The 17,994-nt window shown below is 48.4% G+C and overlaps 1 protein-coding gene across 2 annotated transcripts in view; it reads left to right on the top strand.

Annotated features, from left to right (window-relative positions):
• Positions 1-17,994, top strand: part of SULF2 (sulfatase 2) — a 99,383-nt gene that overhangs the window by 18,841 nt on the left and 62,548 nt on the right. For both annotated transcript variants that reach the window (XR_007498928.1, XM_049781322.1), the window contains exon 2: positions 2,972-3,179. Coding sequence is in view for 1 of the 2 variants with exons in the window: in XM_049781322.1 (XP_049637279.1) it covers positions 3,005-3,179 (175 nt within the window). In the remaining variant the exon portion in view is untranslated. The remainder of the gene's footprint in view (positions 1-2,971; positions 3,180-17,994) is intronic.

Here is a 17,994-nt window from a genome sequence, read left to right as displayed (position 1 = left end):
GATGAGATAATTAGCTGCTGCTATCCTCCAGTGTCCAGTCTCAGCTCCTGACTTACACCCTGAGGAAAAGTGTCAGGAAGGGGGGACCATACAGCTGCCCCAAGACCTACTAAGACAACCAATGCAGAAGATGATGCCAAGGGCTGTAACATATGATTTGCATGCAAGAGGAATAGCACTAAGACAGGAGTAGACCTCGGGTCTATCCATTCCCCCACCTAGCCCAGGACTTTCATTATCAGCTGCATATCCCAACTCTCCTGAACCTCCATTTCACAGAGTCAAAAAGTCCCTAAGAGGGAAGGAAGCTCCATGCCTCTGCTTCTCTGGCAAAAGAGGAACCAAGGCTTGGAGACTTTGGAAACTTCCTCAAAGATGCACTTCTGGAAGGTCTGTCTGGACAGGCTGAATCGAGCCACGCCAGTTGAGGAACCTGTCTTTGCCATTTCTTTTGTTATTGTTTTTGTTTTTGTTTTGGGGCCATACCCAGCAGTGCTCAGGTGTTACTCCTGGCTCTGTGCTCAGAAATTATTCCTGGCAGACTTGGAGAACCATATGGGATGCCAGGGATTGAATCCAGGTCAGCTACATGCAAGACAAATGCCCTCCCCACTGTGCTATTGCTGCAGCCCTAATTTGACACTTCTTTTCGTCCTGTGATGGGGGAAGATTTTCACTGTCCATGCCTCCCTGGGCTGACTAGCAACCCCTCTGCAGTTGAGGGGAGTGCCTAGCTACAAAATACTCAGAGCCATGGCTGGAGCAGTGCCAGTTTCCAGTGAGTGCTTCGAGGATTGTTTCTGGTGCATGAGAAAGGCTGTGTAGGGCCTCCTGGGGTGGTTCTCAGAATTATTCCCACACTTGGCAGTGAGAAGAGCATGTCTGTGCTACATGGTGGGTTGATCACTCAGCACTGCTACCAGAGTGCACATTTTCCTACAAGGGGAATCACAGTGGGTTTGCTGAGGTAGAGATGGACTTGAGGAAAAGCAGCATGGTCAGAGGACTACTCTCTACTCCAGGGTGATGCAGGGACTGTGACTTCAGCCAATGAGTTGGCTCGACCATACACCCCTCCCCATATATCCAGCAGGAAGTTTCAGGCTGGTGCTAATGTATGCATGTGGTTTGTCTTCTCTCTACACCAACTTAGGTCCCTAAAAGAGGGAGACAGTGCCAAATGCAGTGCCCAGAGCCTTGCATATGAGCTTCAGACTATTAGGTCTAATGGGTGTCTTGGTCCCTGGCATAAACCAAGTTCATGCCTGGTTCTGAGGAGACAGGATGCTCAGCACTGCCATCTGCCTTGCAGTGTCTTTTTCCAAGCCTGCATGCTGGAGAAAAGTGGTGACAGAATTGGGAGCCAGGCATGCTTTGGAGGGACTTGATTGTATTCTTGGAGTATAGGATGGTCAGAGAATAGGACTGTAACTAGAAACGTTGCATAGCCTCTAGAGCAATGGTCCTCAAACTACGGCCCGTGGGCCACATATTGTATTTATTCCCATTTTGTTTCTTCACTTCTAAATAAGATATATGCAGTGTGCATAGAAATGTGTGCATAATTTTTGTTTTTACTATAATCTGGCCCTCCAACAGTCTGAAGGACAGTGAACTGGCCCCCTGTTTAAAAAGTTTGAGGACCCCTGCCTAGAGAATGGTCTCTTCTGGGCTCCAAGTCCCCCACTGGTCTGTAGGGTGTGAACAACCACATTGGTTGTCCTGGGGAAGGGAGGAAGGGCTCTCTGGAGGGGCAGAGAGAGACCCCTCAGGCAGCTGGTACATTGGAGGATGCTAAAGATGCACAGGCCTCTTTGTATGGGGGACCCTGAAGATTCTCTGAGCCCTGACTCAGGATGGGGCCAGGAGTCTGGCAAATACTGCCCTGAAGGTCATAGAGAGTGTGCTAGTCCAGAGAGCTTGGCTTCCTCTCCTCCCAGCACACCAACTCCTCTCCTCTCCCCTTCACTCTCTTTCCTCGCTACCCTCTCTCTCTCTCCCTCTCCTTCTCTTCTTCTCCTCATCTCCCTTCTCTCTCTCTCTTCCTCTCCCCTCCCTTTTCTTTCCCTATCTCCCCTTTCTCTCCCTCTCCCCTCTCTTCCTTCTCCTCCCTCCTCATTCTCTCTCCCATCTCCCCTACTCCTCCCTCTCTTTGGTCTCCTCTCTCCCTTCTCTCTTCTTTTTCCCTCTCCTCTCTCCCTCCCCCCCCACCGCATTATTTTAAGCAATGAGACCAAAAGTCTATATCTGAACAAGACTTGAAGGCTCATTTCCTCGGGAAGTAGAAAAATGACTTTGAAGAGCAAGAGAGGAGTGTGATGGGAGCCAAGCCCTGCACCCCTGCGGCTTCTCCCCACTTCCTTGTGTGGCCAGCCTGCCTTGGAGCCAGGGGTGACGTGATGAGTGGGATGTCACAACTCTTTGTCCTCAACTTCTTAGCCATTGGTTTTCTCTTCTCATGTGGTTTCCTCTGTACCTGTAAACTCAAATGGGTCCTTTGCATGTTTCTGGGACCCATGAACACAAGGTCATAACTCCCCCCCATAGGATGGAACCCTGGTAACTGCTATGCTATGTCTCTCTGTTTCTATACCTGGAATGAGGGTCAGCCTTGGCTGGTTGCTCGAGAAACCCAAGGGAGCATGGTACTGCCCAAAGGGGAACCCCTACCTCCCCCATTGCATCATATCCCCTCTGGAGGCCAGCCCCAGTCCCTGACCCAGCAGAAGAACAACCCAGAAATATCTGTACCCCAAACCAGGACTTCTTCCCTTGCATGACTTGTCTGGTGTAGGGTGTGATGGTCAGCCAGGCTGCTGCTGTGGCCTGAGGCTGGTGGGCTGGATACAGAGGGTCAGCAAAGTTCTTTCTTCTACCCTGGGAGAGTTGCCTCTTCTGCCTCAGTTGCTCGTTCCTTTGGTTCCTGTGCAAGTGCAGCCATCGGCACTGACCTGATAATCTTCTCCTCCAGGTGGACGTCGGCTGGAGTGGTAGAGCCACAGGGATGGCATCTCCAGGCCTGCTGCTGGGTGTGTTGTGCACAGTGCTACTCATTCTGCTGCCTGGGAGTGTAGCCTTCCAGTCCCACCAGCGCCTCAAGGGCCGCTTCCAGCGGGACCGCAGGAACATTCGCCCCAACATCATCCTAGTGCTCACAGATGACCAGGACGTGGAGCTGGGTAAGCGCCACCTCTCCACACCTGTGCAAGAGGCCCCCGGCTCCTGCAGAGTTCATTGCTGGAATTGGGGGGGGGGGGTTCTATACAAATCAAATGTCTTATGTTCACAAGGTTAGAGGTCTTCAGCCACCTACCTGGATGACTTCTAGTTCTTCCATGCGAAGACCCACTTCTCCCTCATTTTCTCTGGAGGCCCTGCCCTGCTGGGACCATCTGGAGTTGGGGTTCGAGTCATACAGGCACCCCATTCTTGAGGAAGGCAGGAGACAAACCTGCCACGTGTATGCAAACCCAGATCATTTCCAGAAGAGACAGGCTTGATGAAAAACCTAGAGGGGCTGTACTGAGGTATAGATTATGATGGACCTACATCCATGTGCCACTGAATGGGCCACAGAAGTATCTAAGCTGGATGTACAGGAGGGAGGCAGACCACACCTCTTCATGGCAGTACCAACAATCTGACATTTTCTGGCAAACACTGTTGCCTAACACTTCCTCATAATGAGTCTCAGTCAGCAAGCAACATGGCACTGCTTTGATTCATCAGGGAGGAAAGCTGGCCTTTGCCTGCATGTAAGTCATGTAATCATGCAGGTCCCAGTGCATGTATTGTCTATACGGAACCCCTTGGACCCCCAGCTCCACCACCTTAGAGCTCTACCCACTTTATAGTTCTACCCAATTAGAACACAGTCCCTCTTAAAAGCACCACCTACTATGGCCCCAACCACATAAACCATAACCTATTTAAGTCCCCACCTACATAATGTTCCACCCACCTAAAAGCTGTAAATGGGCTCATCCTTCCTGTGTGGCCTCCAGAGGCAGGGAACTGGCCCTCTTGGCATTGACCTGACCTTGTTCATAGAGATGGGATTTCTAAAGGGAAAACTTACATGTTGTCCCAGCTTCCTTGCAGTATTATGGGCTTCATATAGGTGGGTAGGGGCCTGTGGCTCTTCCCCTGGCAATGTGAGGCTGATAAGTTGACATGAGAAGGCTTCTAGGAGCCTCTCTGCCTCTGAATCCCCCACCAAAGCTGCCCCACTGTAGCCTTCATTCCAACAGTCTGCACCACAAATTCCTCCTTCAAATTCTTGGGGTCTTCATGACCATGAGGTTCCTCCCCATTTTTCTTTCCTAGGAGGAGAACCCCACAACTAAGTCCCCAGTGAGTGGGTCCCTCAGAGTCCTGTCAGTGGGACCTTCTTTCTAGAGTTTCACCCTTCTAGATCTCCTCTGCTCTTTGAGGTTAGGGGGTACCTATCCTTCACATGTGTCTTCTGACCTCACTGATTCCATCCCTTCACAGTAAGTCCCTCTATACACACACACACACACACACACACACACACACACACACACACACACACACACACACACACACTGTATTACAGAAAAACAATAGTATTTTATTACAAATACTACAAACTACAAGAGTAACCCAAAGCTATTGGAGAAAAATCTTAAAACTAGTGATATTAATTTTAACTTTGGCTTAAACCCTAAATATCTGATTTACTATCACCTTAATCAATGTTTTTAAAGAATCTTTGATAGGGTAGTTTACATCATTCTATTGTTTTTAAACTCTGACATGTGTTTTAAACTTTAGAACACCTCTCAGGCAGAATTATGGTCTTGGGGTCCCAGGTGGCTTGGGGCTGCCCTCCTGGGCATAGCATGCTAGATAGCACCAGCCCTACACTGTTCCTCCTCCCATGAATTCAATTTCCCCCCTCACCTTGGATTGCCACGTAAGCCTAGGGAAAACCTTCAAGTAGTAGAGACAGCATGTGCAATGGCCCTGAGGTAGGGCAAAGAAAACAGATGTGACCAAAGCCTGGGGAATGGATAGGGAGCCTGAGATTAGAGGCTATATGGAAGGGAGGAGGAAGTATCATCAGTAGCAGACCAGGTGAGGGGGACATAGAGGCTTGAGTGCCTGTCTCCTGTCAAAGGACAACTGAATATTATTAAGTCGCAAATGTGAGCTGACAGAGGAAAGCCTTTGTAACCCACCATAGAATTGTGGACTGGCCCCAACTGTAAAACTCCACCCCGTTTGGATCCATCTGTGAAAATATGAATCAATCTCTTAACTGCCAAGAAAAGATGATTTATGTAAGTCCAAGTCACTCCTTGTAATGATTTGAATTACTGATCACAAATATAGATTGTTCGCTGGGAGCTTATCTGCACTAAAAGAATTTGCAGCCAGGAAGTAATTGGAGCTCGAAGCTGTTATTGACAGTTTGACACCTATGATACTTAGAGTGAGCTGTGAGCTGTGAGCTGTGTGGGCCACAACCCCAGAGATGTGTGTTGCTGGTGAAATTTTGCAGAGAGTGCTAGGATGGCAGATACCCCGTCTGGTTTGGCCCCCACCCCAAGTGCTTGTTTGGTTTACAGTTGTGCCTAGAAATTCTGAACACCTTGAAGGTTGGATGGTTCATGCATTTTCTTTTTTTTTTTTTTTTTGGTTTTTGGCCCACACCCGGCGGTGCTCAGGGGTCACTCCTGGCTGTCTGCTCAGAAATAGCTCCTGACAGGCACGGGGGACCATGTGGGACACCGGGATTCAAACCAACCACCTTTGGTCCTGGATCAGCTGCTTGCAAGGCAAACTGTGCTATCTCTCCGGGCCCAGTTCATGCATTTTCTGTGGTTTGCTAAGCATAGGCCTTATGTGGGAAGCTGGAGAATGGAGGAAGGATGGCTGCAGCAGAGAGAGGAAATGTCGAGTTAGAGATGAGCTGGTGGATAGGGGCTGGAAGAGGCCGAGAAGGGGCACAATAGGGGCCTGATGTAGAGTTTTAGTCTTTTAAACATTGTCATGGATATAGGGGCTTTAACAGGGGAGCTTTGTGATCTGCTGTCCTTCCAACAGGATCCCCTTTGTTATATAGCCCTTAGATCACAGAGTAAGAGAGCAAAGATGCTTGGGGTAGGCAGGAGCCATGAACAGCTTGGGTGAGAGAAATGGATGTTGATAGAGGTGGGTTAAGGAACAGAGATCAAGCACCAGAGCTCAGTCCATGACCTGAACAAGTCCTGAGGATGCTCACATTTCACTGCCAGCACCATGATCTGTGGGCTCCATGTTGTGGTGTGCTTCTGTGGCTCCAATCAAAACCAACAGAAAAATTGGGAGCCAGAGAGATAGTATAAGGTTTAAGGTGCTTACCTTGCACATGGCTGACCCCACTTCTATCCCTAGCATTACATATAGTGCCCTGACATGAATTCTGCCAGGAGTCAGTCTTGGAATGTTTATTTTTGGGTGTGGCCCAATAAAGCAAATACCAGGGAGGGGCGTCAGGTGGGATGAGCAAAAAAAGCCAGGACTGATGCAAAGTGCTCAAGGACTAGGTTGCAGCTTAGTGGAGCACCCCGCCTCTCCTGTGTGAGGTCCAGGGTGGGGTCCCCAGCATCAGAACCAAACCAATGAACAACTCATGAAGGCATAGGCTTGTCTTCTTCATTTAGAGATAAGACTTGCTCCTTGAGACTCAGTATCCTTCCCTGGTCTCATACAACACAGCAAAATATTGAACTCATGAACCAGAGAGATGCTGGGCAGGGACATGCTGGTCTGCCCAACTGCCATCCCCTGAACTTTGGTCCACCCCCACCCCACCCCCCAGCATCATCAGGAGAAACCACCAAATCACCAAGTAGGGAATAGCCCTGAGTACTTCCAGGAGTGGCGTGAAAGCAAGATGATGATGATGTTGTTTTGGGGCCACACACAGTGGTGTTCAGAGTTTCCTTCTCGTTGGTGGGGCTTGGAGGATTATATATGGGGTATCAGAGATGAAACCTGGGTCAGCCACATAAAAGGCAAGAGACAACCCCTATGCTCTCTCTAGCCCTGTACTAACTAAGCAAGATAGGAACTCAGATACAGTGTTCCACTAAACCAGTTTCCTGAGATACTGTTGATTGGTGTCAAGGTTTTTAGCTGTGATGGGGAGAGGGAGGGGGTTCACTGTTATCAGATGTTCTTGCTGGAATATCTCCATCAATACCACCTCACACACAAGAGCAAGATCTCTGGAGGGTCAATTTTGGGTCACGGAGGTAGAGACTTCAGTACCCCCAGAACACCTTCCCCAGCTATTTCTCAACTCCAACTACATAACAGCTTCTTGAAGCCCACCTAGAGGAGGCAGCTGTGCTGTTTCAGGAGGTGCTGGATGGGGGAAGGGTGGGCTTTTTATAAACCTCTAGACAGACCCAGATCAATAATGCATGTTCCCAAAAAGGCCAGCACATTATCTCACAGTTGGCTACAACTGGAGCACAGAGGGTGGTCCTAAAAAATTTATCATCTGCTATTTTCTGCTCATCCATGCAGCAGTGTGGATAGATCTCGAGGCTGGAGGCTTCTCTGCTAAAATCATCCAGTCTTCCTCCCAGTCCCAGGGTGGAGAGGGCCATTTATGGATTAAGGTCTCTTTGAAAGGATTGACTTGGGACCCAGCACCTGAGAGCAGCCCTTACCAAATTATTCATTGCAAAGGGAAGCTGTCGTCCACTTCTCCTTCCACATCTCATGCACCTCCCTAAGGTATCCACAGTCATGACCCCTGCCCAGGGAACTGATTCCAAGGCATGCTGCTCAGGAAGGGGCTGTGAGGAGCCCATTGTTCTCAAGTCACAGGGAAAAATCCCAATGTGCAGCTGTTTCTGAGGGTGCGCAGGCTCCTCACTGGGAGGGTGGGAGAAGGAGCAGTCCAGATGCTGTCTGAGGCTAAGGTCATCCCAGCCACCAGACCAAGAGAGAGCCATTGGCTGCATTTGGTGCAGACAAACCTTTGCTGTGTCCCAGGGGCTGGGACAGGCTTTGAGACCCTGGAGGCTGATGGATTCCTGGCCAGGGGGAGCAAATTTCAACATCCCATGGTGTCTCTCCTCTTAGCTACAATTTGCTTTAGCTAGACATACTTTTGGAAGCCTCAGTATTGTTTATAAAAGAGGTTTTAAGTTATGGCTGTAATTGAAAAACCACTCTCCACTGCCTTTATTAAAGCTAAATCTGGAACAAAAGTATTTCTTCGTGAGGGTCCCACCTGGCAGTGCTCAGGACTCACTCCTGGCTCTGCAGTCAGGAATTACTCTTGGTGGTGCTTGGAATATGGGTTGCCAGGAATGAAACCTAGTTAACCACATATAAGGCAAGCACCCTACTTGCCTACTGTACTATTGCTCTAGCCCACACATAGTATTTTGTATTTCAGTAAGGTGTCACCTCCTATGAGACCAAAGCCATGGTGATGTTGCTGTCAAGGGTGGTAACAGTATGAAGAGTTGCCGCCCAAGTCAGGGAGCCAGAAGGCTCCACAGTAGAGGGCAGAGCTGGCTGGTATGAGGCCTTGGGTTCAATCCTGGCACTGCAAAAGCAATCGCTACATGGGTGAAGTAGAACTGCCCAAGACTTTGCCCCAGTTCTGGGGCTGGAGAGAAAATCCAAGGGTTAAGGCATTCGCCTTGCACGTGGCTGACTTGGCTTTGATCCCAATATCCCGGGTCCTGCCAGGAGTGATCCCATTCCCAGTCAGGGATAGAGACTGAAAATGGGAAGATCTTTCCTCCTAGGCTCTAATATTGGGGAACCACATGACTATGCAAATGAGACCCCAAACCCAGAATATCGGGTGTGGATTCCTGAATCCATGTAATCCCAAGTGTCCACAGCAGGTGGGAGCAAGTGACTGACCTCCGCCCAGACTTCTAGGTACTGGGTGTGTTCCTGTGGCAGCTGTGGCATCCAACCCACTCCATGGGAATTCTTGCCCTTCAGAATCTCTGTCCTGGGGCCGGGCGGTGGCGCTAAAGGTAAGGTGCCTGCCTTGCCTGCGCTAGCCTTGGACGGACCGCGGTTTCCGATCCCACGGTGTCCCATATGGTCCCCCAAGCCAGGAGTAACCCCTGAGCGTTACCGGGTGTGGCCCAAAAACCAAAAAAAAAAAAGAATCTCTGTCCTGAGGGTGCAGCACCCCTTTAATGAGGGAAGGTGGGTTCTATCATGCAGTGATTTCAAATCCTTAACTTTTCTGTTGGCTGTGCCTTAATTCTTCTGTTGGGAAAGTGGCTTAACACGCGCACAGCCCTGCCCAGTACCTACATTATAGCTTCCAGTATATATATATAGCTTCCATTCTGATTTCTAGTAGCTACATTACAGCACATCAGAGGGTTAGACATTCCCTCTAAATTGGAAAGCCTCCCTCCTCTTTTCCTGCCAGCTGCTTATGTCTCAGGGTGCTGTGCCCAGCAGTGCTCAGGGGCCTGCTGAGTGAGGAATTGAACCCAAGACCTTGCACGTGCATAGTATGTTCCATTTTATTGTTTTTTCTTTTTAGATTATTTAAGGGCCGGAGTAAATAGCACAGCAGTAGGTTGTTTGCCTTTCCCGTGGCCAACCAGGATGAACCTGAGTTTGATTCTGGGCTTCCCATATGGTCCCCTAGCCTGCCAGGAGTGATTTCTGAGCACAGATCCAGGAATAACCCCTGTGACCACTAAGTGTGGCCCCCCAAAAAACCCCAAAATTATTTAAACACCATAATTTACTAGACTGTTCAAAAACAGTTTTGTGTTTTTTTCACAATAACAAAGTTGTTCATGGTTGAGTTTCACTCATACAATGTATAACAGCCTTCACAAATGCACATTTCCCACCACCAGTGTCCCCATTTTACTTCCTGTCTGCCCCACCGCCTGCCTCTATAGCAGGCATTCTCTCTCCCCCACCCTTCCTTTTCTGTCTTCTGTGGTTTGCGGTATTGTTACTGAAGGGGTATCATGCAGATCACTTTATCTCCTTTCAGGATCCACTTCTTGTCCAGAATGATCACTTCCAACTATGATTATTATGATAGTCCCTGCCCTGCCCTCTCTGCAGTCCCCCTCTATTTGTGGCAAGTTTCCTGCCTTGGACTATTTCTCTTGACCCTTTTCTCTATTGTCTCTGGATATTAATATTATACTATCTTTTTATATTCCACAAATGAGTATGATCATTTTATGTCTATCCCTCTCCTTCTAACTCATTTTACTCAGCATAATACTCTCCATATCCACCTATGTATAAACAAATTTCATGACTTCATTTTTCCTAACGACCATGTAGTATTCCTTTGTGTAGATGTACCACTGTTTCTTTATCCACTCATCTGTTCTTGGGTACTTGGGTTGTTTCCAGATTCTAGCTATAGTGAATAGTGCTGCAGTGAACATAGGAATGCATAGGGCTTTTCTGCATTGTGTTTTTGGGCTCCTGGGGTAGATCCAGCAACTTCTTTCTAGTCAGCAATGCATTCAGAATTGCATAGCATGAACATCCAATGTTCCATTTGGGAAGTATTTTGTTCTGTCATGTGACCCTTCCTGGCATTACATAGCCAGTTTTTTACAATCCCTTCTTAACACCAGATTGGGGGGTGGGGGAGCTATGGGCAGAAGCCCTTGGTGCATGCTTAACCAGCTGAAAAGGAAATTGTCAGTCAGGCCTACCATAGCTTTTTCAGCAAACATATTGCTTCTGGCAAACAGAGCTGTACCATTGTGGCTGAGAGGGCAGCCTAATTGTGGGGGGAGGGGCAAGAAAAGAGCCCCAGTATACCCAGAAATAAGTGTTGCACTGGACATAAAAATACATTATTCACAGCCACTTTCTGTAAGCCTGGTTAAAAGCTCTACTTATCCTGAACTTAGTAAACCAGAGGGAAGGAATCTGTCTATGAATCTGAAATACTTAAGTATACTGGAGCTTCAGGTGTGGCTAATTCCAGGAGTTCTGTCACCGGAGTTGTCCTAGCTCCTTGCTCTCAGCTTGACACTGAAGTATCTTCCCTCTCCTCCCCACTCTCTGGGTACCATTGGCATCAACAGATATACATTCATGTTAGAGCAAGTCATTCTTCTAGTGATTCCCTGTATCACAAATCCCCAAACCTCCAAGGTGCACCTGGCACTCTCTGAGACATCTGGTCAATTATAGTCAATCATTCAGGAACTGGAACAAAGAATGGGTAGGTGGGCTGATGTGACCATCCCTGGAAACAGGAGAGGGGTAGGCAACTTTGTGTAAACCATAAGAATGAGGAGAAATGGGGGGATAATTCCCCTAATGAAATTCAGAGTAAAGCAGAATGGCTTGGGTTCAGTCAAGCCAGGGAGGTCATGACACCCCTCTAGGCTCCCTCTGATGTGGGTTGCTGCCTGAGGATAAACCAGCACATTCTCCAGGTTTTCATATTGGAGTACCTCCAATATGTGCCAGTATAACAAACACAGTGATTGCTCCTAGGCACAATGCAGACAAAATAGAGGAATCTCTGAACTTAATGCTCCAGTTTGAAAAATCATAGAAAACATCATTTGCACAGAAAAGCTCATGAAAGCAGTGAGAGTGAGAAGGTAGGGAGGCAAGGAAGTGTTCTTCTGAGAGGTGAACCCCAGAAAGAAATTTCCATGCAAGGAAACAGTGGGTACCACTTCCCTGAGGCACCCGAGTTCTAAACTGGCTCAGGGAGAGACCAGAAGGCTGGTGTGCAAAGCAGCAAAGTAGGTGAGCAAAGTCCCCTGGGAGCAATGATGTCTGAGAGAGAAGGGGATGGGGGCCATGCAGGGTCTCTGAACCAGGCTTGCTGAGTGAGTCAGAGTTAGTGGAGGGTGCTGAGAGAGGAGAGACCCTTCGAAGTTTGGTTTTAATGTCACCTCTCTGGCAAAGACATGCCTCTACTGATGGAAAAGGCAAGGATGCCATTAGATTGTGGCGTCCAGTAAGGAGTCTTCTATGAGCAAGGGAAGGGAAGGGAAGTGGCAGAGCTTCTGCTGTTCACCAAGCAAGAGAGGGCACAGGAGTCTGGCACTGGGGCTGGCAGGAGCATGGCTCAGAGAGGCACAAATTGTCAGATGCCACATGTAGGATGTGCTGGTATCATGTGGAATGGGAGAAAAACACCCCAAGGTTGGACCTGAACAATTAAAGGGGGGGTGCTGTTTCCATGGGGCATAGAGAATGCTCAGAGAGCACAACACTGAGCCCCAGAAGTCAGAGTTCAGGGCAAGGCAGGTATCAGTGGGCAGAAGCAGAAGAAAGTGGGAATTACAGGCAGAGTTTTGTGCTGTTTTGTGCTTGGCTGTGTCTGAGCCCCTCACCAGCTTCCCAGAGATAGTACTGTGAGCCTGAGATCGTAGCCCCCTCCATGTCTTCCCTGCACCCTTCCCCTCTAGAAGCTGCCTCTGGGCTCAGCAGGCCTGGGCGGATTTCTGGCCTAGCCCTTGTTTTCCACTCTACATCTGTGAGAGCAGCAAAGCCGCACCCTGTGCTGCAGACTAATAGCCAGAAATCAATGCTCCACCGAAGGCCTAGGGCGCTGGAGAACCAGAGGGCCGGAAGCACAGGGCAGTGCACCCGGATCCAGACACCAGTTCCCTAGCAGCTTCCAACTCAGCCCTCAAGACACCAAGTCTTGACATTCCTGCCACAGCTCAGTAGTGGGAGAAAGACGTGTAGCTGCAGGTTATCTCAGGAAGAAGAGACTTGTAAGACCCACCCTGGCATTCAGCTGGCCAAGCACATTTCTGCAAATGTTCCCCCCTCTCCCCCAATTCAGCAATTCTTGGGAGAGCTCCTAAATTCTGGACAGTAACTGTATCCGGATTAGGTTTGGCGACATGTAAAAGGAAACATAAACTAACAAAGGCTTGCCTAAGAGCCTTGTTCCTCTTATATAAAAAATATCTGGAAGTTGGCAATCCAGGTTTGGCAGTGGTTGCCAGGGACCCAGCGCTTCTCTGCAGAAACTTTGCCACGTTAAACATCTGGCTGCCATCTTATAGTCATCTCCTGGTTGGGTGGTTGGGGGTGGGGGTTGGGGTGCTTCTGGAGTTCCAGCTCCTTTGGCAGCATTCCAGGCAGCCAGGAGGAGGAAATCAAAAGTGCAAAAGAGATGAGCCTTCATGTGAAGTCATTTCACTTTCAGGACCTCATTCCAGGCAGCACATGTGAACAGGGACAGAACTTATTTGTTTCACTAAACTGTCTGTGGGCCACACCCATATCCTGGTTGCCAGGCACCTCTGGTGTTTGCCAAGTTGCAAGCAAGTATGGGGAAACTGCTAGTGATAACACAATTACAAGGGGGCGGAGGGCAAGGCCTGGACCCAAACCCAGAATGAGATCCAGGGGAGCAGTGGTTACTAGATATGAAGGGCACCTCACAGGAACTGCAGGTGGGGAGACAGAGGTCATGACAACCCCAGTTTATCCTTCTCCTGATAGTGCCTTCTGGCCAAACCCAGCCCTGGGACAGAGGAAAAGCATCAGGCGACATCCTCCCACCATTCACCAGCCAGACAGTGTGGCAGTGTTGGGGGAACAGCTAAAGAGTTTGAGAAAGGTGGTCTCCCAACTAGATGTGGAGAACAGAAGAAGTAAAACCATTAAAACCGTATTTCCATTGCTGCCAACTTCTTTTAGGAGTATGTAGACCTCTGTCAAAAGGTTGTTTTTTGGTTTTGGTTTTTGGTTTTTGGGACACACCCCACAGCACTTGGGTTACTCCTGGCTCAGCACTCAGAAATTACTCCTAACAGGTTCTGGGATGCAGAGGATGGAATCTGGGTTGACTGTGCAAAGAAAATACCCTACTCACTATGCTATTGCTCTAACCCCACATGTAAAATATTTTCAGTTGCATTCCCTCAAGCCAATAACTTGGGCCTTTTCAGGAGGGGAAATATATTAGTAGGTGTCCAGGGGATCTCTCCCATGTCCAGGATTCCCTTGGGTGACTTTGTATCATGGCACTGGTAAACTCAGCTTGTTCAAGGAAGGCACAGGGCTGGGAACTTGGAGATGGGCAACACTGCCTGGTATTGATAAGGGAAGAAGCAGGAGAATTGGGGGTAGAGGGACTGATGGAGCAGGCTCTGTTTTGAGGTTGGATCTCAAGTGGGAGGGACAGGCTGGCCAGTCTAGATGTCTTTGAGGTTTTGGTGGAGCAGCTAAGTGAAAGAGTAGAGACCCCCTTAGAGATAGAGGAGACGAGCTTGCAGGTTGATTATGGACTTAAAGCTGCATTGTAAGCTTCACTCACCAGCCAGTGGCTGGAGAAATAGCTCTTCTTAGTACCAGTCATAGTCAGGGCTACATAAGGGAGAGGGGGCAGAGGAGTTGTTGTAGGTAGAGCCTGGGGAGGAAGTAAGCACTGACTGATGAGTACCATTACCCACTTTCTCCTAGGGCACTTCCCCTCTACACTTCAACCCACTTCCTCCTACAACTTCCTCCCAGAACCTCATAGATAGAACCTGGGCAGAGGAGAGATCATCTCACCCTGACCTCCCAGGCCCTCTCAGGAAATGCTACCTGCCTTTGATCACCACAATGATGAGCCAATTTGCAAGCAGAACCTTAGTGACTTTGTAACACCCAAGGTCAGGCATGTTCCTCTGTCACCCTCCCCCGAACCCCCCCCCCATCCCCTTGTGGAGGAGACTCCTCTGCTCCAAACAGGGCTGAACCCTGAAGGTCAGAACATGAGCAACCGAACACATCCTGGCTAGAGGCAGGAAATGTAACTGCTCAGAACGTGGGTTCCCCTGCCCTGTTGCAGCCTCTAATAGAAGCTGTGCCTCCCCCAAACCTTTCTCTCTCATCTTCTGTCCCTGCCTGGAGACAGAAATGGATGGCCAGGACAGGCAATTTAGTCTGGTCGTGGGAGAGTATAGGTTTTCTAGGGAAGGGAGAACTTCCTGGCACACCAGCTGGGCAGGCAGTGGCACACTTGGGGCTTTCCCTCCAGCCCCTCCATGCCTGTTCTGGGAGTTTCTGGGCCAGGCTTAGTTTGCAGACTGATTTAGCTCACCCCATTAGATGGAACAGAAACAGCTAAGAGTAGCAAACTCAGAGCCTCCAGGGCCAAGCAGCTGAGAAAGTTGGGGGGGGGGGAGGTGCAGGAGGGCACAGAGAAGATAAGGGGCTTCATGTCTAGGTCCTCCCATGGCCACATCTGAGGCTTTCAGCAAAATGAGAAGAATGGAGTTGATGGGAAATCTCCCAATTAAAACGGAAGAGTTGGCAGTTTGTCTCACTTTTAGCCACTTTCAAGCAGACCTAAATCACACACACAGCCAAGCTCTGATCAAGAGGCACTTAGTTTGCGCGCCCCTTGTACGCAGCACTTGGGTGCAACAGTGATTAAAAATCCTTAATGCTGCTGCGTACTAAGTGCTTTCTGTAAGCCAAGTATTGGTGTCTGGGCTTCCCTGGGGTTTTCACTATGAACACTGGGAAGTCAGCAGGAAAGAAGCCCCCTGTTTCTCCCTGCTTTTTAGATAAGGAAACTGAGGCACAGGGCGGTTCCCACTGTTGGAGAGGGGCTTCTGGCTAACAGGAGAGTCAAAGTTAGGGTTTAAACTCAAGCTTCTGCCCAGTGGCTCTGCCCAACTTGTCTATTTCTCATGCAGACATGAAGCTCTTCTATAATTTCAGAGCCGATGAAAACCTTATTCCTTAGTGGCTCGTGTCTGTCAGTGGTAGGTAAAGAGAGGGAAACTGAGGAGGCTTCAATAATGTGACTCACTCATTGCCTTTGAGGCTTAGCACTCAGTCCTTTTACCCCCAGAAAGCCTGCAGATGAGGTGAGCCTGCTGCTGGAAACAGAATCATGTGTGTGTGTGTGTGTGTGTGTGTGTGTGTGTGTGTGTGTGTGTGTGTGTGTGTGTGTGTGACTTATGAATGTACATATGAATGTATGTGAAAGAATGGATATTGTGAGAAAGTGTGAATGTGAGCTGAAATGTGTATAAGAGTGCAAATATCTGCATGAATATGTGTGTAACTTGTAACAGTGTGTGAATGTAAGAGTGTAAGAGTAGCTATAGATGGGCATGGAAAAGTGTGTGAATTTGAGTGTCAGAGTATGAATGTGTGGTGGTGTGTATGTGAATACATATGAGTGAATTTATGAGTGTGAGGACATGAGAGTGTATAGGAGTATGTGTATAGAGTGAGTAGGAGTGAATGTGTGAGAGTGTTTGTGTGTGAATGTGTGAAGAGTGTAAGAATCAATGGAATACTACATAGCTTTTGGGAAAAAAAGCTATGAAATTTGCTTATACATGGATGGCTATGGCAAGCATTATGCTAAGCAAAACGAGTCAGAGGGAGAAGGCTAGACATTAGAATGATTGCACTCATCTGTGAAATATAAAAAAAATAGACAGTATGGTAATAAGATCCAAAGACAAGAGAGACAAGGGCCAGGAGGGCCAGTCCATGGTAGGAAGCTTTCCACAAAGAGCAGGACAGTGCAATCAGGGCAGTGGAGGGACCACTGTTACAATGATAGTTGGAAATGATCATGCTGGACAAGAAATGGGTGCTGAAAGGAGAAAAAGGAGATTATATGCATGATACCCCTTCAGTGACAGTATTGCAAACCATAGTGTCTAAAACAAAACAAAACAAAACAAAACAAAAGGAACAGAGAAAGAGAACACAGAATCAGACAGTGGGAAAGGAAACTGAGAACATTGGTGTCAGAAAATGTGCACCGGTGAAAGGTGTTGTACATTATATGACTGAAATTCAACCATGAACAACCTTGTAATTGGGTGTCTCATGGTGATTCAGTTATTTATCATTATTTTTAGAAATTATACATGTAAGAGTGACTATAAGTAAGATATATATTATGTATGTATAAGAATATAAGTAAGAGTGAATGTAGTGTGTAAGAATGTGTGAATGCGTGTGACACACCCAGCATTGTTTCTCACATGGCCGTGAGCGGGTGAGGGAAGCAAGCAGAGAAGACAGACCCAGAAGAGATTCAGATTCTGTCCAGAAGGCCTCAGGAGAGGAGAAAAGCTGGAGAGGCTGGGCTAGCAGGTAACCCAGGGCCACAGCAGAGCTACCTTCATCCCTGCTCATCTGAGTGAATCTGCTCTTGCCTCCTTCCCCTTTAATCCCAGGCCCAGTTCAGAGGACATGAGGATTTCCCCTTTCTCTCAAAGCCAGGGGTCATGTTGGGCATTCTGCAGACAGAACAATCTCAAATCTACAGTAGCCTGGGAAACCTTCTCAAGGGTAAACCCTGCCTTGAGCCTTTAGCCGGAGCTACTGAACCACTTTCTTCATTGAAGGACCCAGAACAATAGTACAGTAGAAAGGGCTCTTGCCTTCCACATGGCCAACTGCACTTAATCCTGGGCATCCCAAGCACTTCCAGGAGTGATTCCTGAGCACAGCTGGGTGTGGCTCCAAAACAAAACAAAATAACATAGCAAGGACAGTGGAGCAATCAGACATAGCTCACAAGAGAGCCAGCCTGAGAGACCGGAGGCCATTAGTGCTTGAGCCCACTTGGCCTGAAGATGGCAGGAAGTGAAGCATGTTTTGGATCCTGAGTATCACCAGCATGGTGCCCATGGGAGTGGACCACCCTGAGTGACCCCTCAGGGCTTCTGCATTTCCCAAAAGGCATCCACAGGAGTGATGCTCATGCTGTTTGGTGGGCAAGGCCACAACCAGCCTTTTACAGGACCAGTCCCAAAGTGCCTCAGTCATATCTAACACCCAGGTTTCTGCCTTGTTTTTAGGGCTGAAAACAAGCTCAGTTTTGCATATGTGGTCCAGGGCCAGTGCTGGGGCTGGAAGCTGCAGCTTCCTACATGCAAGTCAATAGAATACTAAACAACTGTTAGGCAAAAAAGAAGTTTTTTTCCCCTAATACAGTGTGCCCCTGGCTACATCACTGGTAGAGCTGAAGGTTTCAAGCTACTTAAAAAA

Source organism: Suncus etruscus, chromosome 9 (assembly GCF_024139225.1).
Source record: "Suncus etruscus isolate mSunEtr1 chromosome 9, mSunEtr1.pri.cur, whole genome shotgun sequence".
Lineage (NCBI taxonomy): Eukaryota > Metazoa > Chordata > Mammalia > Eulipotyphla > Soricidae > Suncus > Suncus etruscus.
This window is presented reverse-complemented; position numbering and strand designations above follow the sequence as displayed.